The 26,678-nt window shown below is 44.1% G+C and overlaps 2 protein-coding genes across 6 annotated transcripts in view; one reads left to right on the top strand and one right to left on the bottom strand.

The window, feature by feature from the left end:
- Positions 1–3,275: 3,275 nt before the first annotated feature.
- Positions 3,276–21,236, top strand: RIOX2 (ribosomal oxygenase 2). Of its 5 annotated transcripts, XM_064468837.1 has the most exons (11): positions 3,276–3,589; positions 6,036–6,160; positions 7,102–7,537; positions 8,927–9,046; positions 10,276–10,404; positions 13,359–13,462; positions 16,782–16,884; positions 17,527–17,692; positions 18,203–18,291; positions 19,567–19,677; positions 20,985–21,236. In XM_064468837.1, the coding sequence occupies exons 2-11, from the start codon at positions 6,114–6,116 to the stop codon at positions 21,144–21,146; spliced, it is 1,467 nt and encodes a 488-aa protein (XP_064324907.1). In that variant the 5' UTR covers positions 3,276–3,589; positions 6,036–6,113; the 3' UTR covers positions 21,147–21,236. The 5 variants fall into 5 exon arrangements, with proteins under 5 accessions (XP_064324907.1, XP_064324925.1, XP_064324916.1 ...); XM_064468855.1 differs by lacking the exon at positions 6,036–6,160 and having other exon boundaries at positions 3,277–3,589; XM_064468828.1 differs by lacking the exons at positions 3,276–3,589; positions 6,036–6,160 and adding an exon at positions 5,281–5,436.
- Positions 21,237–21,996: 760 nt separating this feature from the next.
- Positions 21,997–26,678, bottom strand: part of CRYBG3 (crystallin beta-gamma domain containing 3) — a 94,699-nt gene continuing 90,017 nt past the window's right edge. The window contains exons 20-22 of the mRNA XM_064468797.1: positions 26,034–26,192; positions 25,294–25,453; positions 21,997–23,945 (exon numbers count right to left, since the gene is read on the bottom strand). Coding sequence (XP_064324867.1) covers positions 23,857–23,945; positions 25,294–25,453; positions 26,034–26,192 — 408 coding nt within the window. The 3' untranslated portion in view covers positions 21,997–23,856. The remainder of the gene's footprint in view (positions 23,946–25,293; positions 25,454–26,033; positions 26,193–26,678) is intronic.

Here is a 26,678-nt window from a genome sequence, read left to right as displayed (position 1 = left end):
TTTACAAAGTTAGTTCAAAATGATAATTTAAGGTGGCAAAAAATGTCACAAGTCAAATGCTTGGTTGCTGTTTGGTCAAGGTTAGGAAATGGGAATAAATTTGGAAGCCTGAACCACTCCCTGGTTTATTTGATTTTCCTGCTCCAGTATTGTTTGCTCATAGCATGGTGATGTCTTTTACTCTTTCAAAAGAGCTGCATTCGCCAAGCTCCCAGCTGCAGAGCTGGAGAGACTGGTGACACACTGCATGCCGGTGATTGAAATCTGACGGATCTGAGCGGGTACTTTGGCAGCCAGTTTGCTGCCCAACAAATGATCAGAGCTAAGATGGCTTTGATACGCTTCCAGGAAATCCTGTCATGGAAAGCAGAATCGTACCAGGAGTGACAATGCTGGGAAGGTAAAGCCAAAGGACACGCAGGCTTTGGCAACGGTGACAGCACACTAGACCTCAAGCTGAGCAAATGTGTAATAGAGATATACAACAAAAAATACCATGACATCCGTGTTACCGCACTGCCATTACGGAGACATCCTGCACAGATGTTCCCGATTGCCTGAGAAGATCCCATCTCCAGATGTGTCCCCCCATAGCTTTTCACCTGAACTATCTGTTTATCTGTTTTCAGATAAATTTCTTTTATCTGCCTTACAGGTAGAGGTATATATCCTGTAGCCGACAGTGAATCCTCAGCCTCCAACAGGAAAAAATACCCATGTGCTTCTCGATCCAAACCAGTTCCCTCTTCTAAATTTCTTACAGGATCTGCAGCAGCAAAAGCCCCGCAGCGCAGCACGCCCCAGCCCCGTGTAGGCTGTCCAGCAAACAGGCCCACACATGGAAGTGTGGAGGAAAAGAGATTCCTGCCGGCATTTACCTTCCGGGCACATCCTACACATGTGCCTGAAAGCTGTGGATGGAGGAAACTGTTAGTTACTTTGCAGCTGTGAATGTAACCATTGGCAAAGTGTTCTCCCCACACAGAGTACTACATAGCAAGGTTTATTATGATAATGAAGACGATTGCACGTCGTGGCGAGGAAACTTAACGGCATACTTTTACAGCCAAACTTCTAATGCAGTAACAGAGGTGATATATAGGATCAATTATACTTCAAAAATCTATTGCTTGTATATATAGTAAAAACTAACCAATGGTATTTAAATACATTATTTCTTGTTTAGAGGGCATCAGAGGGCTGACTAAAACTCACATGACCCTCTTCTGAAGCTTGTGTTATCTTCCAGAAGGGGGTGGTAATAAATACTTTTAGTCGGTTTGTCTAGACAGACCAGCATGGAAGTCTTTAAAAAAGGTATTCACAAGTATTTCCCATCCCTGTTATTAGTGGCTGGGTTTGCAGCCAGCCAAATATATGGGTTTTACGTCCCACAGCATTCACTAAAAGTTAAAACATCACAGCCATTATGTAAATACATACTTGTTTGAGCAGTCATCCTAGTGGTATTCCAGCAGTTACGCTGAGAGTACTTTGTGGATTTTTGGAACAGAAATACAAGCTTATAATTGTTTCTGTGACCAGCTGAGGTGCAGGACGTGGCCTCCCTATTTTTAGCATCTGCTGCTACACCCATCTCCATTAAGAAAACATCCTGTAAGTGTTAACGTAGGTGATGCAAACTTTTCAGTCTGGAGAACTACGTCATTCTTCAAAGCTTTATAATTCTCACAACAGAGGTACGCAGAATTTCATGCCACTGACCCGGTTTTCAGAGACCTACAAAAATGTACGCCTTTGAATATCCAAACTATTGGTGAGTGTTCACACTAAAATAGTCACAAGTTATAAATTTTGCAAAGCGTCCTGAATGTTGAGTGATGTCGTGATGAACTGAGTCAGAACAGAAAGTAGAGAATGTCGTCTTTTTCTTCAAAAGTCACAGCCCAATGAAAGAAAATGCTTTGTAGAGAAAGTTAGATTTTACTCATTTGTCCACATTTGTACAATTAGCATAACCTTAGGTTCACGCCTGGCAAAATCTCTCTCCTGGTAACCCATCCACAGGCTCATTAATCTGTATTTCATGATCAAGCAGCCACAATGTCTTGGTCAGTAGGTGACCAAGGTGGTCCAGGTGGTAAAGGAACAAGGACTGAGCAGGATGAGCGGTATTTGCCGCCCTCTTTCCTCCATCCCGTTTTTCTGTGTATTATATTTTGCCAGTTTCTCTCTTCAGTATGTAGCAGTTTGCTGGATGCACTCATGAACGCAGAACCCGCTGGAATCGCGTAATGCTTATTCCAAAAGATCCAGTTAGTGCCAGGGGAACAGGAGTCGGTACTGCTTGAATAGCAACCACGGGCAAGGAGGAACAGGACTGCAATACTATTTTCCATAGAGGGAGGGATTTGATCTGGTATTTTACATGTGAAAGGCTCTATTATTTCCCCTCTGCAAGCTGTTTATAAAACACAGCCCCCTCTCTTATCTGTCATTGAAAGGTCCTTCTAGTAACTAACTTATGCCCAGGATAACTTTCTACTTACATTAGCCACGCACTGTAAAGCTGCCGAGGTTTCTAAAATTCACCTTTTGCTGGCAGTCCTGCTTTGTATGCTTCAAGCTATCAGTACACAAGAACGAACTTTAGCAAAACCCACTTAACAATTTTCCTCATGTCTTTCAGCTAATGTAAATTATAGCATTAACAGGCGTCTTTAATAAAGTTAACTAAAAATATTTATAGAAGCTTTCATATGCTTGGTGAGGGTTCCAAAGATTTCTCTGAGGGAGCCTCAGAGGGGCTCTGGAACAAGATTTTCGTTGGGAAAAATATAATGCAGATAAAGCCCAGACGCTTTTGTGCGTGTGAAGTAAAACTTTATACAAATAACCACAAGGTTTTAATTTGTATCTCGTAATTTAATCAATTTCCTATTGGTTTAAAAAAAAAGGGGGTGTTTTTCTCTCTCACACACACACACTAAAAACTTGGGTAGATGAAGAAGAAACATTTCTTGCATCGATTATGTTTTCAAGCAGTGATCGCTTTAAAACTTGCCGTTTGGAATTAAAAAGGTTGACATCGCATTCTCTCCACTAAGCGAGATTAAACGGCGTGAAACACCGTTGCTGGCTGAACCCAGTGCACGTTGTTCCTGCTCGACATCTTACTAGATGCCTCCTTCTTTGCCCTCAGCAAGCCTTGCCGAAACGCGAACCGTTGCAGGGCCTGTTTCTCCACGCGCAGGGCCCCATCCGCTGCTGGCAGCCAGGGGCCGGAGGCGGGAGCGCCGGACCCGCTCCCACAGCCGAGGCCTGCGGGGCGCCGGGGGAGCGCCGGGGCGTCCCGGCCCAGGGCACGACGCATCGCCCCTCGCCGCTCCCGGCCGGCTCGGCGCCGGCTCCCCGCTGCCGGCTCCCCCGGGACGAGCCTCGGCCCCGCCGCCAGGTGAACGGGGCGGCTCCGGCCGCGCCCGGAAACGCCGCCTCCCGTGGCACTCTGCGCGGCGGCCTGCCGCTTCCACCCCGCGTCTCCTCCCGCCTCACGCAGCCCGCCCCGGCTCCCTCGCCGTTTCCTCCCGGCCGCTGATCGCCGTCGCTGGCCCGGCCCCCTGCGGCCCGAGTGAGTGCGCCCGCGGGGGGCGAGCCCCGGGTCTGTGGGGGAAGAGGAGCCCTTTGGGGCGGGGGAAAGAGGGAGCTGGTGGCGGCGGGAGGAAGGGGCCAACCGCCGGGCTGGGCGATCCTCTGGGACGCAGGGGAAGGCGCCCCGGGGTGCGGGGGTGGCAGCGCCGGGCCCGGCGGCCTCCTGGCTGGCCCTCCGGGGCCTCGAGGGAGCCGCAGCGGCTGAGGCACGGCGCCCCCGCCCCAGGGCTCCTTACATCGGGGCCCCGCCGCGGCGGAGCGCGGCCGGTGTCACTGGCTGGGCCCCCTCCCGGCAGCCCCTGTGAGGCGGGGTGGGGGTAAGGGGCGCTGCCCGTTGCGGACCAGGAGCACCGATTTCTGCGTTTTTCCCTTCGGGAAAAAGTAAAAGCAGCGCGGGGAGGGGGGAGCAGTGGCCTCAGCGTGGTCATCTTCCATTGCTTAGGAGGGAGCTGGGTCCCCCTGCAGTTGCTGGGCCAGTGTACGGGCCTGAACTCGTAAGCAGGTACATCTGGTGTGTGAGCTGAAAAATACTGGTGGGAAACACCTGTTTCTGTCTGAAGCAGAAACAGGTTCATTCTGTTGCTGTTGTTTTTTTTGTCTAGCCTTGTGGAGAAGGACTTGGGGGGTTCTGGTGGATGAAAAGCTGGATGTGAGCTGGCAACATGCGCTCGCAGCCCAGAAGCCAACTGTGTCCTGGGCTGTATTAAAAGCACTGTGGCCAGCAGGTCGAGGGAGATGATTCTGCCCCTCTGCTCTGCTCTGGTGAGACCCCACCTGGAGTGCTGTGTCCAGCTCTGGACCCCCCAACACAAGGACGTGGAGCTGTTAGAGCAGGTCCAGAGAGCGGCCACAAAAATGAGCTGAGGGCTGGCGCACCTCTCCTGCTAGGCCAGGCTGAGAGAGTTGGGGTTGTTCAGCCTGGGGAAGAGAAGGCTGTGGAGAGGCCATATTGTGGCCTTTCAGTACTTCAGGTGGGCTTAGAAAGATGGAGAGAGACTTTTTACAAGGGCCTGTAGTGACAGGATGAGGGACAATGGTTTTAAAGTGAAATAGGGTAGGTTTAAATTAGATGCAAGGAGGAAACTTTTCCTGATGAGGGTGGTGAGACATTGGAAGATGTTGCCTTGAAGTCATGGATGTCCCATCATCGGAGTGTTCAAGGTCAGGTTGGCTCAGGCTTTGAGCAGTCTGATCTTGTGGAAGATGTCCCTGCCCATAGTAGGGTGTTGGAACTAGATGGCCTTTAAAGGTCTTTTCCAACCCAAACCATTCTGTGGTTCTACAGCTGTAATGACAAACAAAACACTACCAAACACCATATTGTGTAAATGAAGCCACATTCTGTGAGTAGTACATATATCAATTTAACTTTGTTAAATACAATACGAGTGAGCTGAGAGGTTGATACGATGGATTTAGGTTTGGGATTCAAAACTGGCAGTTCAGGCTCTGTTTCCTTTGTGTTGCTGACATTTGGGGATGTCAGTTCTAGGTCTCACTGCTGGCAGCATCTTTAGATGTTGATAGCAACTGGGAACTAATTTTCAGTCTTTTTTTAAGCATTTCCCTTGCCTCATAGAGAACTGTAGCTTGCTGCAGCTGCAGATGTCCATCTCAGGAAGGTGGTGATATGGATTCCCTCCTGCAGGACTAAGGTGACTGCAGGTTACTGCAGAGGTACAGGCTGTTAGTGGAACTGCTGATGAAACACTCTGCCTGGGAGCTAGTGGAGCAGCGAGGATGTCCTGCATACTGCTGCACAGGAGAACTTAGTACTGTGTGCAAAAACCAGAACTGGAGTCTTAAGTTTCAGGATAAGGGGTCTGTGTAAGTAAAAGGATCTTAATAAATGGGAGCGTTTACTTTTGAGAATAAAGCTGCCATTTTAACTTACAAATGAAGCATCAGCATGCTCTAACTCCTCATGCGTTGGCTTCACTAACTTGCTCAGACATGCCCCAAGTCAGTTTTGAGTTGGCCAACCCAGACCTAGCAGGTGAGCTGTGATGCTACAGGGCTTGGTGCTAGCTCGTTGTCAGGGTACTTAATTCAGCTCCTCAGGCAGGCTTTGGCTCTCTGGGCTACTCTGGGGGGTGAAATGCTGGTGCAAACTTAAAGTTAATGCAAGTATGTCTGCACATGCTATCGTGTTACACCTACCATTTCTTGATATTTTTTTTTTTTTGCCTTAACTTTCCTGAGAGTTTGGCAGATAAACCCTTTGTGAATTAACTTCTTTATTTTTACATAATGATATATGAACATATTATCTACCTGGAAAAACAAAGTGAATTACTTCCGACTTTAAAATGAAATGTCTGCACTTTGGTGAAAGAATTCTTTTTACTCTACTTAAGCCACAAAGTTTGAGAGCTCTGCGGAGACGGAAGTAGAACTGATAATTTTAGGTTTTGGTGTAATTGCAGAGCATCAACAGAAAGACCTAACAATGTTTCCCGTTCTGTAAACTTAATTTTGCTAAACCTGGCCATTCAAGATGCAGTATGGAGACCCTGACAGAGACTGACATGTGGGCTACTGTCACTGCGTGGTGAGCATCACTAGATGCCAGGCACTGCCACAAAATTTAGCATGAAATTGTTCCCAGGGCCTGAGACCTGCTCTACTTACAGGGGAGTCTGCTCTTGGCTTTTCTTTTTCTTTGGAAGCTGCTGTCACCCTCCTGCCAACTGGTCGTGGTTTAACCCCAGCTGACAACTGAGCACCACCCAGCCACTCGCTTAGTCCCCGCTGGTGGGATGGGGGAGAGAACTGGAAGACTAAAAGTGAGAAAACTTGTGGATTAAGATAAAGACAGCTTGATAATTGAAGATAAAGCCAGCTTGAAAGGAGAGGCTTACTTAACTGTGCACCACCCCACCCCCGGTGTTCAGTTGGTTGGATTCTGCACCTGAAATGCCATGCATCCTCCTCCATCATGCTCTGCCTGGAAAGTCATTGGGAAGTCTTTGCTGTGCTTTTTTTCCCTGGTGTTAATGCATTTCAAGGAAGTGTAGTGGGGTACAAGTTTTCTGATCCTGTCCCCTCTCTCCACCCCCTTTGCACGTTACCATTAAATCTCTTAAAGCTGAGTTAATTTTTTAATAATTTGCAGGTCTTGCTGCAGAAGACCAGTCTACCACACATTATTTCTGTGTGTGGATTCCTGCTTTTGTAAAGATCTGTTGTGTGGCCATTGGGTTTTATCGTGCGTTTTTTAGTATAAACCCAGCTGTGGGATTTGAGCTTCTGTGAGCAACGGCTCCCGGTAGAGCCCTTTGGAGTTTACTGAGGTTTGAGAGAGGATTAGAGGTCTGCCGTGGGCTTTCCTGTTTCTGCTGCTTGGAGGAAATAGCGAGCATCTGGGAGCAGAGCAGTTTCCAGTGTATTCTTATATCCCACTAGAGAAGGCAAGCGGAGCTGCCCTGGGCCTGTGAGCTTTGGGAATTGTGTTGCTGGTTGACTGTTTTTGTTCTCTCTCCTCTTCAACAGTAACATGCCCAAGAAAGGAGGGAAGCATGCTGAAATGGGAAAAGAGATGCAGGCACAGTGTAAACGAGCAAAGGTGGAAGCAGCTTGTTCTCCATCAGTCATGAGTTTTGGGAGCCCAGACAGCCTTTTCGGAAGCTTGATCTCTCCCATCAAACAAGATATGTTTTTCAGGGAGTATTGGGAGCAAAAGCCACTGCTTGTGCAGAGAAATGATCCCCTGCTGGCTGCTTACTACCAGTCCCTGTTCCAGTTGTCGGATTTGAAGGAACTGTGCAGCCAAGGCTTATACTATGGCCGGGATATAAATATCTGCAGATGTGTGAATGGAAAAAAAAAAGTTTTAAATAAAGAAGGCAAAGTGAATTACATGCAGCTGAAGAAGGATTTTGACCAGAAAAAGGCAACAATACAGTTTCATCAGCCTCAGAGATTCAAGGTTGGATTGTTTCACTGAATATAATTGATGCATGTTTTATAATGTGATATACTTTGCTTGAGTATACTAGACATAGCTTCATCTCTGCCCCCAGTAAATCCAGGGGAAGTAGCTGACATCGATGACCTGCTGAAATCTATACATAAGCTGTGTTAATTAAAACATGGTTTGTACTTTTGCACTGCCCATCATGTTCCAGTGCTCTGCCATAAGAACAAAATCTGATTTGTGTTCTAACATTAAGCATTCCTTTTAAAAAATTTGCTTTGTCATAAAAGTTTAGAAAAAACTAAATGCACAAAACTGATGATTATTCAACTGCGTCTGCTTAAATTATCCCTTCTGCCCCACTGTTTCCTTGTGCAAATAGGGGCTTTTGTACTGCGTTCCTTGAATGGAGGGCAAGATGTCAAACCGCATAAAATATTTCCGTCACTCCTCTGTTCTCATCAATGGATTGGCTTTGAATTGCACCACAGAAGTGGTGCACCACATTTTAGTGAGCACTCTCCCTCTTTTGTTCGTTTTGATGCTTTTGCAGTCGTCATGTCTTGAGAATGAGGCAGTGGCATGCGCACAGTTGTGTAAAGGGGACAGATGCTTAAAGGTACTTAGATTTAGGTAGTCCTTTTTTGTCCCATGGTGTCAACACAATTTATTTGTGAAGTGTAAGGACCCAAATACACAGCTGAGTCCCAACTGTAGTGTGACTGGCTGATCTTAGTTTGAGTGTAGCTCTAATGGCCAGTGGCATCTGCAGGTGAAGTTGAAATGTTGTGTGGCTTATGCCAAAATCTAGAACTTGAACTGAACTTGCATAAATTCTGATTGAAGTTGCGCTTGTGCAGCTCTGATGGCTGGCATGTTCTGATTTGAGAGTCATCCCTTGGTGCATCGTCTGTCTCGTGTTAGATGTGGATGAAAAAGTTTGTTCTTGAATGTGCCCAAACAATTGGAGTCACTGGAAAAAGGTCTCTAACCTTTGTGTGCTCTCTTTGATGCTAGCCTGTATCATGCAAGTCCTGCACGTGTTTATTGTCTTAAGATGTTTTGCTGTTTGTGGGATGATGGGTGGTGTATTTTCCTCTTTCTAGCCTTGATTTTGCAGCCTGAAAATGTCATGGGGAAGAGAAGAAACATCAATGCTGTGTTGGGGCACCAGACTTACTGGCTGACTGATTACCTTTGTGGCACATCTCCTTTGCATCTACAGCGCTTGCTTTCAGTAGGAACACTCATACAGAGCATCTGCCTTCCCAGCCTCTGTCTCCCTGGGGGGATGTGATCATTCACTAGAAAAACCTCCCAAGCGATGGGGAAGCCGTGGGCTGGGTGGCAGCCTGGCTTGGCTGAGCTCTTCAGTAGTAACGGCATCCTTTCTTTTTAAAGGAGGAACTGTGGAAGATTCAGGAGAAACTGGAGTGCTACTTCGGGTCTCTGGTTGGGTCGAATGTTTACATTACTCCCCAGGGGTCACAGGGCCTTCCCCCTCACTACGATGATGTTGAGGTAGGACAGCACAACCTTGTCTGTGAAACTGTGCGTGGGCTTTTGCTAGTGGCAGTGGATACCTGTACGTGAGCTCCCCTTCCCCTCCCAAATAACTTATTATGGAGGAATGTTTATTTTTCACTGAAAACTTATGGTAATTAGTTGCAAGTGTTCCTTTAGAGTTGTTTTTCCTATATAATTTAACTGTAAAGTACTAGTAGTAATAGCAAACAGTGATATCATGTAAACTCTGCTTTCCAGACCAGTACCTTCATTAGATTAAAAGAGAATTTGTTTTCCCAGCTGCAGAAGCTTTCTCACACCTTTTTTCCATTTTTCCTTCATTTAGACCCCCAAGAATCTAGCAGTCCTTTTTCCTTTACTTCAAATCCTTATTCGTTCTTTTTTCAACTGGACAGTGGAAGCAGACTGGTTGTGATGGTTCCCATATGCTGACCCTACTGTTTTTAAAAAGTTTCTGGTACGATGATGTCCTGTGGTCCAAATGTATTTTAAATTAGCTTCTAAAAGAAACATTCAAATTGACACTGAATTTTAAAAAAAAAAAAAGTTGGGCTATCCCACTTAAACCAAACTAGAAATCCCCATTATATGTACTTTTTGCCTTTTTTTTTTTTTTTTTTTTTACTTCCATTAAATACATCTGGAGTTTCATTTTCCTTATGCTTGTTGTTCAGCAGCCCCACAACCTGTGTGTTCTGGCATATGTCATCAAGTCCCAGCTCACAGCATCCCCTAGATGTTTCTGATGCTGTCTTTGTCAGTGAATGGTGATAAGGCCTCTCTCACCTGAAAGTAGTGTCTGCCACACAGATATTCAAAATATCAAGTCAGTTGTCTAGCACGTATTTAAGTGCCTGTAGAGAAACGGGGATTTCCAAATGCCTATCGTAGGATGAAAGAGATCACCCTTCACAACTCTTCTCTCTGTTAAGTAGAGCCTAAAGAAATAGTTCAAATGTAAACTTCTGCGTTGTAGACATCTAAGAATTAATGTGAGAGGAATCCTATTTGCCATGCTGTGGAGTAGGTGAGTGCAGGGAAGGTGAAATCTGTTTCTTATTGTCAGAAAAGCAACCTGTGTCACTTGTTTGCTTTCTATCCCTGGTTTCTGACACGGTTCCACAGACTTTCCAAGTAAGAAGATGGCTTAAAATTTCTGATCAATTGGATGTATGAGGGGCAGCAAGGCTGCCTTATGCATTTGGATTTATGGTCTTTTGCAGGTGTTTATCCTTCAGCTAGAAGGCGAGAAGCATTGGCGACTCTATAAACCAACAGTGCATTTAGCTCGGGAATATAACGTTGAATCAGAAGATAGGATTGGGAATCCCACACATGAATTCGTATTAAAGGTAATATAATTGAATTGCTTTACCTGGTCTGCGCTATGGTTGCTAGAAAAGTAATCATGTTTAAAATCGTCCATTTCTTGAAGACAGTATTCTGAATGATCGTGGTTGTGAAACAGAGGGGAGGGTTGGCACACAAAACACTGTGAGCATGAGAAATTGGGGTGATAGTTGTCTAACTTATCCTTTTTCAAAGGTATCCTTTGCTTTAGTATTTAAACAATGGACCAAGAAACCAGTTATTTCTGGAAATTCTCCAAGTTGGGTACGCTGACTCCTGGATCATGTTTGTGGAGTTGTGTGCAGAAGAACCGTTGGGTTTATATATGATTATGAAACATTTTTATGCTTTTACATGCTGTTTGTAATCGATCAGGCTGTTCCTTTTATGCACTAAGACTTACTGCTTTACCGAAGGTTGTCACTGTTCTGGTGAATTAGATTTAAATATTAATCCTTGGCTGATAAACAAAAGCATGAACTAAACCCACATTATCTTGTTGTATTAATTGTTTTTTCTTTTTCCAAACCTGAAAATCAAGTGTTTGGCTGGTTTTTTTGGTTACTTGAAGTAAAAAAGATCATTTCATGAAGGTTAATGAATGCAGCTCCTTTGACAGCAGGGCATCTGGTACTTGTCCCATTCAGTTACACGTGCTTGTGCTTCTGACGTGTGTTATTTATCCAGCAGACGGGGCTGCTTTGTGTCGGAAGACTCATTAGTTTCTCCGCCCTGTCTCAGGGGCTCTCTTTGCAAGGTCTCTGCTCTTCCTGGTGTTCAGACCTGCCTTTGGGTGTAGGTAGTTTAGGAGTAGTATGACATATTGGATATGATACTGGCATCGCTAGCTGTGTGGTTTGACTGATGGTAATATTCAATGGTCATGATGTATTGGGTGATGTAAAGTACAATTCCCTTTTTAATTTCTGGAACATTTTGGGCTGAACTTCAATGCCTTTAATTTTTATGAAATAATGATGTATTCTACAAGCCGTTTGACTGACATTAGTGGAGTGAAACTACCAGCCTTTGAAAATGGCTTAAAAATTATCTAAGTTTTTAATTTATTCTGTTTGCTGTTCTTAATTTCCCATGACCTGTTTCTTCTGGGTGGCTGCTGTCAGATTCTGGTTGTCTGTCTGGAGCCGTCTCTGACAGGGATGCTGTCAGATAACTTATTTTCTCCCTAAACATCTTCCTAGAATATTTCCTTTCTCTTTTTTTGCATTTCTGTCTGCTGTCTGCCATCCTTGGGCAGTTTAGAACAAATGGACCAGTCAGAGACTATACTGGTGGTGTTCTCATTTCCCACCAAAAACTGGTAGCTGACTGAGAGCAAAGGCACACTGTTTTGTGTATAAGGTTGCAAGCTGCAGTGTGTCTTGGTGAACTGCACCAGGCTGTGGCCGTGGCTGGCTTGTCAAGCACAGCTTATTTGGTAGCTGGCTATCTAGCCTTCTCCATCTATGATTTTCCATTTGATTTGCTGGTACTTCTCCCTTTTCCGCCCCTTCTTCCTCCAACTCGGAAGTTAGAAGGCAGCAAAGTGATCAGTTCCGCGTTGTCTCTTGTCAAATGCTCTGTCCTGCCCCAGTCTGGGTGTTTCCACCTGGAGTCTCTGAAGATTCTGATTGTTTTAATTGAAGAGTGCTGTGCTTGCTGGCTCATGTGAAAGTCACATCAACATGTGAGTGCCCAGCAGTTAAGATGAATAAGTGTTGGACTTTGCAGCAAAGGCTGCTTTGAAACATCACAATCCCTGCTTCCTAGTAGTAGGCATGGGGTGCTACAGCATGAAATAATTTCCTTTGCAGACTAGTTTGTCATCACTCTGGTAGGTGTTCAGGGCTCTTGCCCTTCCCCTACATGACCCTCCTTCCAGATTTTTTTTGCTGGGGATGTGAAATGTAGCAAATGAAGAGAATTCAAATTACTCTTAGTTGGTTCGTGTAGTCCCTACACTGGTAAGGAAGGCAGTTTATTAGTGGCAGAGAGAGGCTTGCTTCAGAACAAGTAAATTGTGCATAGCTGATCTGTGATGCTTTACAGCTTGTTATAAATGGATGAAGAGACTTGACCTTGCCAAGTCCTGTGAAGCCTCATTATCGAAAGAGACCTTTCAATTCAGTGAAAAATCAAGTAGTATTCACTTGAAAAATATCTGTGCTAGTTCAGTAGGCTGTTAGAAGTAGGTGATGTGACAAAATTTAAGGAATGGTAAATTTAAAATGGAATCAAATGTCATTATTGTTAGGTTATTAATTTTCTCTTTGACTATGCTATTGAACTATGTAGATGTTTATAGGAGAAGGCATAAGTAAACTGATTTTTCCGTCTTGGAGGCAATTTTGTGTGCTTTGCACTTCTCTTACCATGACTTTCCTAATCTAAGTTTTTATCAGTGTGGAGATTTAATTTAGATAGGTGAGAAGAAAGATAGGGAGGAGGAAGGTTGTACTTGTTTTTTTAAGCGTTTTAGCTGAAAATTTCAGACAACAGTATCATAACAGCTTACCATCTTTATAGAGTAGTTGGCTTTTCTTGTGGAATACTGGCCTTTTCTTCTGATGCAATGTGACCAAATTCACATTGCACTGCTTCTCTGCTAGCCTGCTGTACTGTCAGGTTTCTCTCAGCTCCTTCTTTGTCCCCTTTATGCAGCTGAGTTGGGGTGTGTATGTCTATAATGATAAAAGCTTGCTTCCTGTTTTCAGACGGGTGTATAGTAAATATTGACAGTAAGCTGGAAAGTTTAAGTTATCAAACAGACTTCTGGCTTAGAGTTCTTTATTTTATCTAATTCAAGTGTACAATGGAGGATCTCTATTTTGTGACTTTAAAAAATATGTTGTCAGTCTGTCTGCTCAGAGAGTATTTTCTCTATTTTCTCTTCTTGACTACAATAAGGTTTGACCAGGTGCCCTAAATATATCGATTCTCTTTCATTTTCTTGCAGCCAGGTGACTTACTGTACTTCCCAAGAGGGACTATCCACCAAGCTGACACTCCTCTTGGGATCTCCTATTCTACACACGTGACCATCAGTACCTACCAAAACAAGTAATTATTCTTTACTTCTTTTTCTTAGCGTGGCTTTTCTGAAAATGGCTTTCTTTGCCAGATGATGTGCGTGAATAGTATAGACCTGAAACCAATGTTTCAAAGAAGTGATGACTGGTTTCTTAAAAAACCGCCTTGTAATGAGCTCTGCTTAGCTCTTTTCCTTGTTCATTCTATTTAGCCTGTGTGTGGTCTGTTTTTCTGTGAATAATACAGGGATAGGGCATGTCGCCTTCCCCCCAGAGGTGTGGTGACATGGAATATAGGTAGGCACCCCACTGTTATGTATGTGCCCTGCTCTTAGTAACAGAAGCTAAGGTAGCGTTCAGGTAGCAGTAACTGAAGTTTTGGTGAAGGGCGGGGAGCGAGACTCTTGTTGTTTGAAGCAGCCTGTTTACCAGGTTTTCATTCAGCAAGCTTGATTGCTTTTTAATTGGTTATTTTATTATTTACCAGCTGTAGAGTTTAATGTGGAAGGTAATGTTACAACTGCGAACTCACTGTTGGGTTTAAAAGCCTCTCACCAGTGGCTGAAGTTACCATACATTTCATAACCCAGATGAGGAGTCACAAGTTACTCCTTTCATCATGTTTTCTCCTGCATTTGATACTCACCCAGACCTGTTCTGACAGACTCGCTGCAAATTCTTCCTTCGCAAATATTTTCTACTTACCTGTGTTTTTCATCTCCCTCCCTGTGTGTGCAAGTTAGATTTCCTTTGACACACACTTGATCCTTGAGCCCACTGAAACATTGTCATCACACAGGGAAATGCTGCTGCCGCCTAATCAGCCTCTCAGGTGCTGGGTTTGGAGTCATTGGCCTGGGTTAGTAACTGGAAAGGATTTCTGTTAGCCACAAAACAGGACAGAACAAGTTTGGGCATATTCTAGATGATTGTAAGATGAATCTGTAACCACCAGCTGGACCATTCTGGAAGACCAGGATGTCAGTGCTGCTGGTAACTCTTAATGTGGCAAGTCCTCCAAGTTGGAGAGAGGCTTAAGATGAAGCCGCTCAAAGGTGTAAGTCTTAATCAGCTGAAGCCAACTTTTATGTTAATTGACACTCATGATCTATTCTTTTATTCAGAAGGAATGAAAAAAAAGCTATTTTCTGTAAGCATTGACTGCTGTTGCAAAGAGTGTTTGACTTCCTTTGTTAGGCAGAAGGTAATATTAGCACTGAGCTGCTTTGGCAAGTTTGATGGCACATTCACGGTGATCAGCAGTGAGTAGCCTCCAAAGAGATGTCCTGCTCCTCCTCCCTCCCCACGGCTTTTTTTGTCCCACCGCTTCCTTGTGTTGACCTGGTGCTTCTCTCACGCCTGGTTTAGTGAACTGAGCAGACAGAAGAGTGACACTACAATAAGTGGGTGTTCGGTTTGTTGATAGAGGCTGGGCTGGAGTGATGTTGTAGACTGGTGTACAGGAGTCCTCCTTTATGCACAGAACAGGGTTTGTCCAGCTTGATCCGTACAGAGTTACTGGTCACGTAATGCTGGGGAGACAAGAATTTGGTTCCTTATAACAGGGGAGACCTGACAGGCATTGTGTGGAGTCAGTGCAGTTTCTCTGTGGCAGCGTAAGCCAAGTGCCAGTCCAGTGAGTTACTTGAGAAGCAATGCTGTTGGGGAGCATGTTCCCTGGGCACTTGTGTTGGAGTGCGGAAAGGAAAATCTTGGAGAGTGCTGTTCTTCTAAGGATAAAAAGTGGAATCATCACCCATTAAGGTTATTGGTAATGAAGTGTAAATGAAGCCTGCCTCTGCACCTGCTTTCAGCAAGCACAGGAAAATAAGCAGCAGTCCTGATACAGGCTGTTATTTTGATTTGGCTCGTGGATGAAAGTATGGTCTGGAAACATTTCCCTGGAAAATTGAAGAGAACTCCTTGAAAGTAGCTGTCCTTATTGTGGAGGATGTTTGGACTCCAGGTGACCACGCTGGAAGTGGCATGTGCAGAAGGAGCTGGGGAGGGAGGAAGTGTTGGTGGAGATGGCACTTTCAGGGGGGTTTAGGCACCAAGACAAAAGGGACGACTCTGTGTGCTGGAGGATGGTTCCCCTGCCATCCCAGCAGGCATAGAAATGCATGTGGGGCAGTTCATTATAAGCAGGGCAGTTTGGAAAAGCAGCGAGTAGCTGAAGATAGTTGCTGGCAGATGGAGGGTGGGGGCAAGAGAAGGGAAGCAGTAAGAAAGCAGTGTCTCATTCTATTGATCATCCAGAGTCCATCCCTCCCAGTGTGTAGCAGACAGTGGAACACTTGAGTGGAGATGGTAACAAAAATGTAAAAGAGCCTATAAAAAGTCACACTTTTTTAAAAACTAAGGTACTGTCTAGAGATCAGTGCTGAAAACAGGGAGTGCTGAGGGAGAGCAAGAGCAGAGGGTGAGGCATATGTTGGAGGACAGGCCCTGCTCTGCCGCCTGCCCCAGCTGGGTGGGAGTCTGCTGGCAGCCTTGGATGCTGGGCGCTTGCCCTGGTGATCGCCCATTAAAGCAGCCTCTGCGGATGTGGTAGGGAGGGAGGTCACACGTGGACAGGACAGCACTTGTGCGGGAGCGGCATGCCTCTTCCTGATGAGGTTGATTCAAGCCAGGCAAAGAAGGTACAGGCAGTAGTCCTCCCTCCTCTCCTCTAGTTTATTCTTACAATTGGGGAACAGAAACACAGAGATCAAATACCTGTTTTTTTTTTTTAAAGTATGTAGGTTAAGAATGGGATTTAACACAAACAAGGCACCTACAAGGTACCTGTTAGGTATAATTAAAATCCCTGTAAAGACACATAGGGGTTTTTTTCTTGGGGTCAGTTAAGTCTGTAGCAAAGCTAAAAACTGATGCCACATTGGATTTGATAACCCTGGGTACATTTCCTCCTTCAATATAAGTGTCTCAAAAGTATGTTAAATGGCACAACCTCATTGTGTGCAGTGAGGCCATATGTGTGTGCAGTTGGCTAATAATGGCCCCAGTAGGAATTTCATCATTCGCTGAGGTCAGCTTTAAGCTGAATCCACTGGTAAAGGGCAAGCATCTGAATCAGGACAAACTGGACCCTTCTCAAGCCAGTTCCTTCCCTCTGTAGGAGTGCCACTGACGTGAAGCTAGTGAGGACGCACACCCAGTTGAGATGAGAGAGTTATTGCACGAGACTGTAGAGTGGTAATGGAAGGGCCAAAGGCACAAAGCAGATTTGGAATTGGAGCGCTACGTTTCCCGCCCTGGACGTCAGTTGTCTGTTTCATTTCAGTGCAACTATTTTAGTGATTTTTTTTTTTTCTTTTTTTTTGTTTTCCTTTCTTCCGGTCCTTCAGCTCTTGGGGAGATTTCTTACTGGATGCGATTCCTGGCCTTGTGTTTGATACGGCAAAAGAAGATGTGGCGCTGCGGACAAGCATACCAAGGCAACTGCTTATGGTAAGTAGGTGGGACTAAGGGAATAATAGTGCGTCCAGCTGAAGCTTCAGCACTGAGGCAAGCATGTGTCTTGTTGATCTGCTCTGCAAGCTCAGTGCAGTGGCATTACCTTGTCTAGCAGCACACCTACTTCTTTTGAAGACTTCAGGATGACTGTTCTGAGGTTTGCTCCAGCTGAAGCACTGCCTAGGTCATTGCACTGTCTTTTTTCACATCACAGTGTCCTTGTATGTCTTGTTTCCTTCTAAAAGTAATGACATTTGCTTTGGAGCTGTCAGACAGGCATAGTTCCTGTCAGGCCAAGCAGGCAAAGCTGTGAGTTGTTCTGTGGCCTCTTTATGGTAGCCCAGTTGTGGTGCTGATCAGCTCATCAGCATGCAGAAGGAACAGGTCTCTCGTTCAGCTACACTTGCAAGTCCTTTAGCACTGCAAGTACGCCAGAGTGAGGGAAAGCAAGCATCAGCTTTGGTGTATGAACAGTTTGTGGGAATGTGTAAAAGAAACTAATTTTGTTGTTTTGGGAGTAAACGTTACACTTTGCAAAGGAGAGAGGAACATCCAGATTTTTATGGCTTTACTACACCTCTTTAGGCTGGTCTGTTTAGCTTGAATTCATATGCGAGCAACTCTGTGAATATTTAGCAGGTGGACATAGCTGACTCGACAAAAAAACTGAGTGGCCTTTTGAGGAGGCTTGCAGACCATCTGGAAAACACCAGAGAACTGAGATCATCTGACATGAAGAAGGATTTCATTATGAACCGGTTGCCACCTTGCTTGGGATACGACTCTGATCCTTTGACTCCAGGTAGATTTTGAAGTTACCAAAACTGGCTGATGTGATGGTAGAGCTCGTGCTAACTCTGCTTCTTATGATTTTGCTGTTTTATGGTAGACAAGGATTATGTAGTCTGGCATTGGCGTCATGGTGTGCCAGGCTCTGTGTGCATTTGTACGCCTCAGTTGGTTAATTCCCTGTGTCTAGTGGAAGAGGTGACGCATCTCTCTTAGAGTGAAATAAAGACTGAAATTGGCAGCTTTAATAACTACTCTGTACTGAAAATGTTTAACTGGTAGACTGTGTCCTTATGCTCTAGCTTGCTATTACAGCTCTCGGTAGACCGTGAAGGTGAGAAAATTGAAAAAATAATAAAAAAAAAATCTCCCCTCCACCCCATGTTTGAGAACATGTGGGTGTTGGAACATACATGAACAAAAAAATAACCTACCCACAAGAGAGTGGGTGGTGCACAGAGGGCTCAGTTTGCACTGTTTGTCTGGTTTCTTTCCTTTCTAATGGAGAATTTATTTTTCTTAGGTGGGAAATTGCCAAAAATAGATAGCAAAATCAGACTGCAGTTTAGGGATCATGCTATCGTTACAGTGGAACCAGATCAAGAGAATGCTGTACGTATAATGAAGCCACCCTCGTATGCTTGGGGTGGCAGGGTGGGGTTGGGTGAGGTGTGTGATGTGTTGCTCCGTTGTATTGGCCTAAGAGGGTCGTGCAGTTATCCTTAGCTGGATCCTGCCCACCATTAGGGTTTGTTAGGAGATGAAGATGGGGTGGTTGTTGAGCAGTAACATGGGCCGTTCTTGCCTTCTGGAGAAGAGCTACAGAAGAAAATTTAGTCTGTGATTCTGCATGGTAGGTGCATGGCTTTTATCTGACATTAGATGGGATCATTACAGCAGCTAAGTGGCTGCCATAGCTCTTGCTAATGGATTTTTTAAATTTTTATTTGTAGTTAAGCACATGAATAAGTTATAAAAATGGGTTCTCTCAAGAGAGGGAATTCTCTTGGTTGCAGCTGCTGCTGACTGTGGTTGCATTTAGTCTTCACTTCCAAGTAATCTTTGTACCTAAGTGGGCACCAGTAGCACTACTAAGTAAGTAAGTTGTTCCACAAAATAGATGCAGGCATCTTGGATTATCTTGTGTTCAGACTGCTTCTTAGCTATGAGGCTTTATTAGCATGAACTTGTACAAGTGCTCTTTGTTGTGTTCATTAAAAAAAAGTGTGTGTGAGTGGCAAACACGACAGACTGTCTTGTACATTTTTTTTAAAATGAGTAAAATGTTTCCCTCCAAGAAAAACATACCATAATTTTCTTTTTCCTCTCCATTTTGTTTGTCCATATTGCTGTAAGACTGGAAAGGCTTTAGAAACTTTTATATTTTTTGTTGCTGCCTCACCTTCTGATGTCATACAGCTAAACCCTGAATGACAGCACACATTCAAGACTAGTGTCCACAGATTCGGTGTGAGACCTGCCCACAGAGCTCTGAACTGGTTTGCACAGCTTTGACCAAGGAATGATAACAGGCATATGATTTTTAAGAGCCAGATCAGTATCAGAATGGAACTTTATTGATGTGCACTCCTTCATTAGGACCTTTCAGGAGGTGCACCTTAAATGGCGTGTTTCCTATACAGCATCAGTTCTGCCTTAATACTGCCACTACTAGACTCACAGATGTTGTAAATAAATTTCCAAAGATGGCTTGGAGGCTCCCTTATTGCTGTAATAGCTGGCTGGTGGATCATACAGTTAGGAACGTGAATGGTTTTCACTGATGTAACAGTAGACTCCAGAATTAAGGGGCTAACATTGTCATTTGAGTGAGAGGAATGTGAGGTATGACTCTCATGTAACTGTTTTCTTCCTGCTGTCTTTTAGGATGAAATTCGCAGAGATATGGTTTATGTGTATCATTCTTTGAAGAACAGGAGGGAAACTCACATGATGGGGACAGATGATGATGCTGCTAGTGAGGAAGGGGCATCACAGGTTTGTTCCCACAAACACACAACAAAAGCGACATTGCCATGATGGGTTTTGCTGCATTAGAAGAGCTGGACTTTGATGGTGGCAGGGGCCTGGGCTCTGCTGTATTCCTCAGCACCTGAAGCATTTCTGCCCAGGCACTATGTAACTGGATTAGCTGAGGCTACAACAGAGAGGCAGTTAATAGTAGAGCTAAGTAATGTAATCTCATGCTTAATTAAATGTTGCAGATATTAACACTCTTTCCTGCAGGTGCCTTATGGCCAAGCTAGCAAAGCTACTGGAGCAGCTACAAGCGTCTCTTAGTGCTGTGTCCTTTAGCACATCCTTTATTACTGCTACTGGCCATGCTAGTGCAGGCTCAGTGGTAGCAGGGATCACTGTGCCTCTGCAGCATGCTTATGCCATGTTGAAGCCATGTTTGATTCTATATCCATGGGAACATACTGCAAGATAAGGGCAGTAATTCTATGGTGGGGTGGGTCAGCATTGGGAGCCAGCTCTTTTACTGAAATGTAAGGAGGGAACTTTTTATGTTGTTAATAAGAATGGAGACCAACCAGCTGCAGCCTTACTCAGTGCATACACTGCTTTCGCTCAAATCATAACTACTCCTGGAGGGTGGCTGTGAGCTTTGCAACTTTTTGTTCCCCTTTATGCTAGTAAGATGCTCTAGCTTAGGTCTGTGAAACAGTTAAATACAGGTCTGCACAAATATACCGTAGAGCCAAAACAGAACACAGCCCGTTCTTGTCTCAGCAAGGCTTTCTGCTTGGCAGCTACTTTACCTGTTAAGGTAAATCTCATTGGTCCTCTGGAGTAGAGAATACTGAGGTTGCACGCTGGCACGTGTCCAATAAGTGCATAGCCGAGAGCATATCATCCTGCCCTTGTAGACTCCAGCCACGGTAATGGAGGGTCTCTGTGGTTCTGTTAAACTACATCCAAAGGCTGCATGTGCCAGATAAAACATATATGACCATCCAAAAATAATGGGTAGGGTTAGGCAAGAGTATAAATTTGAAGTTACTTCATTCTTCAGTGTGGAAACCACATGAGGAAGCCATGCACCGTAAGCCTGCCTCCCTCACACAGTGTGCTAGCTGAAGTCTCTTGCATGTTCTATTTCTCTAAGAAAGGTGGCAGGATAATACCGCACCTTTTGGAGCATGCGCTCAGAAATACCAGCATGATGTGGAAAAAAGGAGCTACCTGCTGATCAGAACCTACAGCCTAACACACTATTGTGTCATAAGAGACATTGTGCTTCGCTGAAAGATTTTTCTTTTTTTTTAATTCTTCCCCCCCAGCAGACGCATGGACTGCGGTTCCCTTTGTCATACTTGGATGCACTGAAGCAGATCTGGAGTAGCAGCACTGTTTCCGTGAAAGAGCTTAACCTTGTCTCAGATGAAGAAAAAGAAAACCTTGCCTTGTCTCTATGGACTGAATGTCTTATAGAGGTTCTTTGATGCTTTTGTGAATAAGCTCTCCTGTAAGCAGTATTTCTAGCCATTAAGAATCTCTTGAGAGAAAGGCTTATTAAATTACTTTTTTATCCATCCAGCCTTTGGTTTGTATTGCTGTCCAACAAAGCACTGCAAGATACATACTTTGCTACTTTTCTGGTGCCAAGTGTTACTTTTCCTTCCTTAAGCTTTAGGAAAACAGGCATCAAGAGAAACAGGTAAGCTGCTCGTTGTCTAATGTGCCACAGCTCCACGGCTGTGGGTGGGTGAAGTCACTCACAGTAGCAGCAGCGCTGTGGTATCCATCCCCCATCCTCTGGCCATATGCCGTGATGTGAAGGACATCCAAAGGTATATGTGGAGCAGGCTCCAGGACCTTGGGCAAAAACTATCACCTTGCTTTTTCCTTCGTAAAGATCACCAGCAAGAAAACACCTTTGTTCTGTGTGTTTGCTCCAAGAGAAGAAAAGCTGTACATGTTGTTTCCCAAAGGTGTAAGACTGCCTGAGAAGACCTCCTTCCTCTCAGATACTGCCTCCTCTGGAATCAACAAGTAATAGTACTTAACCTCTACCTCCTCCAGCACCAATTTAGTGTAAAAGTAACCCAAACCTGCAACTGGACTCTATCTTTAATGCTCGCTTGAGTGGGTTTTGATGGGAGTAGCGCAGTTAATACTTGAACATCGATGTTTAACACGCAAACTAACACTTAACAGCAGTGTCACATATTCAATACACTTATCCCTTTTTTTCCCCATTTGAAAGGAAATGCTTTACAGGAATGTGCTTCACATCTGCTAAAACCTGTTGTTGTCCTTAGTTTGTTTAAAAAGAAACCAACAAGCAAAATGTTCCTCCTAAAAAAGTTTTATACAGTTAAAATATACATGCTTAGCATTTTACATTCAAGATCTCTTAAGTACAAAAGCCCACTTTGCTTTGGTGTATAACACTGACACACCAAATAAGATTTAGTCATTCTTGGGTTAAAAGACTCGAACTTTTTACACAGGCTTTTAAAATTTCACATGGAAAGCAAGTCAGATGCAGAACACTTGATATGCTGCCTTTCATACAAAAGCTAAACCAAGGGCTTCAGTTGGAAAAATACATACATCTATTTGAAGATCTGTCACCTAGATTTATGATAATTTTAGAATGTAAAATAGTAAGTGCAAGTAGATAGTTTTTTTTTAAATAGTACTGTACAGAACTCCATTTCATATAAAAATAGACATCCATATGTTTTATTTCTGTGGCAAAGTTAGGGTTATGTGGTTTTGATGGTTTGGGGATGAATCCTGTTTGAATGTACAACTGGAATAGTTACAGCTTTTGTAAAGTAAAATACCAGTCTTCAGCTAACCTGAACTCTTTAAAGAGTTATTGAAATTCATACCCTGGATATACAAATAAGGAAAACAAAAAATTACATTTTTGATGGAAGTAGATTAATTTAGTGACGCTGAAATCAAATGAAGTTACCAGTGATCTAAGGGACTTCTCTTCCACGTCCAGGGTTTGCAGCCCTACAAATGTCTGGAGTTCCTTCTGTGTTTGCCAGTGCTGGGTGAGGAACTTGCTTTTCAGGTCTGCACCAACTGCAGTCCGATAAGGGATTCAGCTCGCTCTGTCTCAAGTGATAGCTAGGTAGGCTGGCTGCATAGTGCTGAAAGCCTTTAGGATAAGATGTACGTGCTGTTGACGAGCCACGGTAATGTTAACATGCAGTCACGCTGGTCTTTTAACATTAAGCAAGCCTTGAAATGTGAGCTGCTCAAACCTTTGAAAATACATACTAGGGTGAATTATTTTTTGAAGGAAGACATGGTTGCAAGACCAAATTACATTGTATTAAATTAATCTATATACAGCAAAATGAGATACAGCTAGAGTTAAAATCATTACTGCTCTAAATGCAGCTAGCCCTTGCAGAAGCCTGGTGTGACCCAGGACCCTTTACTCTCTTGATACATGCACATAAGGCTCTGTGTTAAAGGTGACCTTCAGTGATAACTCAGAGTTTCATGGGCTGGAAACAGGTCGTGTGTCCGTCAAACCAGTTCCTGAATCTGGAAATTCAGTATTGTTAAAAGAAATGAAGACACCGGCCTACCTTTAACATGAGGGGGGTGAAAGTCACGCTTTCTCTGCTGCCCCATTTCACATGCTGAGCTGGTAACTCCAGTTCAATGTTGTCTTTATGAACGAAATCTATAGCATCTGAGCTTCACGATGGCTTGGAGCCTACACAGTTTCACATGGGAGATAAAAGTCCAGCTCAACCTCTTTCAAGCTCAGTGCATTAATTCTTCAGTGAGCATCCATCCATTTTTGAGAGGAAGGTAAAGACAATGTTTCTAAAGAGCCTTTCCCATATTAGCTCTTGCAGTTCATCTTCTGCAAAACTTATGCCTAGATTTTTGCAATTACGTTCAATATTTCAGATGAGGAGCAATAGTGACTTTCATAGGAGCTACCTCTAAAGAATCAGCTTCCTTGCAGAAAAACATTAGCTCAAACTTGCATCTTCCAGATCTGGGCAAAATTCGGGTTTTTTTTTTAGGAGTTGGTGCTTGGTATGAAGGAAAGCAGAGAGAAGCTGCTGGCTTAAGGTTCCAGTGGTATGTGACTTCAGTAGTTTGGGGTTTTTTTTCCCTCCCTCTAGGCCTTAATAACCCGCACAAGGTCCATCTGTGCAGTATGTTTACTCACAATATTTCAATATCCCATTTTTGTGAATGTTTGTCATCTTTCGGCTGATTCATAATGATGTGATTCTTGTCATAATAATTTCCTCCTTAAAAACAAAACAAAATCATGAAGGAAATAGTTTAAAAAGAAATGCTCAGAAAAGTCTATGCGTAATCTTTAAGAAGTGTGACCAAGTAGGAAAATTAGCTGAAAAATGAAGTTCCACGAGGTAGGGGGCTGATGTCCACCCCACCGCCTCTGTGTCTTTGTCTCCTTCAAACAGTCGCTTGCCAGCTTATCAGGCCCCACAGAGCTCTGTTAGTTAGGAAACAGAATATACCACAAACCAGATTCCTCCCATGTACCTTTGTGCATAGAAACAGCACCTCTAAAGAGATTTTGCTTCTGGCAGATCCTGAGCTGCCACGTGCCCAGATTTTTGAGGCACATAGCGCCATAGTAGAAACACACAGATTCACGTGAGATTATTTGGTGTAGCACATCCATTTCAACCACCACCTTAGGAAGCCTTTAAAATAAAATTACTTTCTTTTGAATACACGTAGCATAGAAATGACAGTGCCTTTTTTTATCATTAGGCCATGAATAAAAAGCTGCTAAAAGAAATAAGTGTTCTAAAGAGCTATCAAGTGGTATGTCGCCACCCCAGCCTTCAGCATTATATTTTGCAGTAACCTGGGCAGCACAGCTTTCTCATGCTCTGAGTTGCCATGAGTATTACCAGCTGCATTTAATGGCTTTTAACTAGTTATGACTTATTAATGGTGGTTAAACTCCTTAGTTCTGGAAGCCAGGAATGCTCCATTAGTTCCACATTGTGGGGCTGAGAATGCATTATCAGTAAGTTTGAGCTGCAGAGGTCAGATGTGTATGGGCCAGTAGGACATTCATTGAAAGTTGATGACCTCACCTGTGGGATGGGCCCTCGCCCTGCTCTGGAAGCCCTGCAGGGGTGTTAGGCCATCCATTCATTTACTCAGACCTTTCATCAGAGGAGATGGCACCACAGAGCCCCCAGCCTCCTCACTGGGCCCTGCAGTCGCTGCCCCACTGCCTTTCCCGAAGGATAAAACCCTAGCGCCAGCAGCATGGCTTGAACAAGTCATGTGAGAGGAACAGGCGTTCTCCAGCGAGGCAGTGCCACCATAGAAGGACTCCTATAACTTGCATTTCCTGCCCTCAGCACTACGGAAGTCCCTCAAGTAGAACAGTTGATCTGATCAAAATAAACCTCTGGGATCAAATGAGTAAGGTTTCCCCCTGCCCTGTTGTTGTTGTCCCACTGTCAAGCAACTGGACATAAACCTAACAGGAAAGACAGGATTCCGTATTTAACCATAAGTACAAAAAGCACTGGAATATGGCAATGAACCTCCATCAAAAATGCACTTAGACCATGTGAGGTTTAGTGTGTGTTTTTTTTTTTAAAATACCTTTGATATCAAGCACCAGCTGGTCGCTGAGGTACGAACTAATGGTTCCATCCTCATTGAGTCTCCACTTTTGCCTGTCCTTCCCATGTTCTGCCCAGAGCGCGACTTTGGCCCCGGGCACGTCTCTGCCACCAATGACGTCCAGACAGGCATTGTTAGCCTAAGGAACAAGAAAAGAAGTTACATCCAGGCCACAAAGTCCCTGTTTTGTGTCTGACTTGTTTCCATTTCAGGCACTGAGCATATTGCAATAATTGTGTTAGAGTTGGTAACAAGCCTGACGAGCAAGCTAGGAACAGATTATTCAGTAGCTGACCAGTTGCTTCATCAAAGGTGGTGCTTTGTGGCTTCAGGTGTTTCTTATGTTAAATCATCAGCTTTTTATACTAATAACAGACTATCAAGGGCAGCATTAATACAAAATCACTTACTGTCTTCGCGTATTACTTTTCAGAGAAATTCTTAACTCTTTAGAGGTAATAAAGTTGCAACTTTAGACAAAACCAGGTTTCTACTTCCAGGAACATCAGAGAGCTGTGAAAAGTAGTCCACCTTGCCAAAGCAGACAGATCAAAACTGTCTATGCAGAGGAGGAGGATGTCGGTTCTAAGAGTTTTGGTTTAAGGTGCATGGGAGAGGCCAAAAGCTATCCTGGTGTTAATGCCAGCCGACAGTAAAAGCAAGAAGTGAAGGTGAAAGGGCAGCAGGTGATACCACCCTTCCAGCATCTGGAAACTCACCTTGGATTTGAAGAGTCCACGACAGTAGTGCCAGATCTGGGTATTCTTGCCGTTGTAAGGGGACGCGCACACTGACGTTGCTCTTATATCTGCGAGGCTTCCCGCAACTGTCAGATATTTACCTTGGGCTCGGTTCTTCACTCTGAGGTACACTGCTGGCTGAAATCGTGTGAAGGGAGACACTTAGAACACAGAAGTTAAGAAAGTCGATGTGAGAATGCCACCCCCTCCACCTTCTATCAGTTTTCTAAAGTATATGTTCCCATTCCAGTTTCAGAGGAGGGCTGTTCAATAACTTTTTCGTTGGAAGCAAATACATACGTAAAGCAGCAGTGTTTTTCCCGTACAGACAGTTCTAAGCAGCAACGGCAGATAAGTTTTTTTTTAAAGATATTTATATCTATAGAACTAATTCTTGTGATAATCAAGTATCTCTAGTTCAGCATACGTCACTCATTCCGAGGCCAGTAAATGGGCTGTACTCTGCAAGATTTTTATTCTCAGGACGTAAAACCTACTGAGTCACACATCCAGCAGCTTCAACCCCGGTTAACTGGACCTGATAGCAGAGAAGTTACACCATTCGTTTTGAACATACATGGAAAACAGGGTGCTGGCTTGGCATCCCTGTTTACTCAAAAAAGA

The sequence above is a fragment of the Phalacrocorax carbo genome, chromosome 1, assembly GCF_963921805.1.
Source record: "Phalacrocorax carbo chromosome 1, bPhaCar2.1, whole genome shotgun sequence".
Classification (NCBI taxonomy): domain Eukaryota; kingdom Metazoa; phylum Chordata; class Aves; order Suliformes; family Phalacrocoracidae; genus Phalacrocorax; species Phalacrocorax carbo.
Note: the sequence above shows the minus strand (reverse complement) of the source record. Positions and strands in the feature narration are given on the sequence as shown.

Bases quoted from the DNA above. Each gene is read 5' to 3' on its own strand.
- RIOX2 (XM_064468828.1), top strand. From the start codon at position 5,312: ATGAAACACTCTGCCTGGGAGCTAGTGGAGCAGCGAGGATGTCCTGCA. The intron at 5,437-7,101 runs GTAAGTAAAAGG...CCTCTTCAACAG, and splicing joins TTTCAGGATAAGGGGTCTGT to TAACATGCCCAAGAAAGGAG. The intron at 7,538-8,926 runs GTTGGATTGTTT...TTCTTTTTAAAG, and splicing joins ATCAGCCTCAGAGATTCAAG to GAGGAACTGTGGAAGATTCA.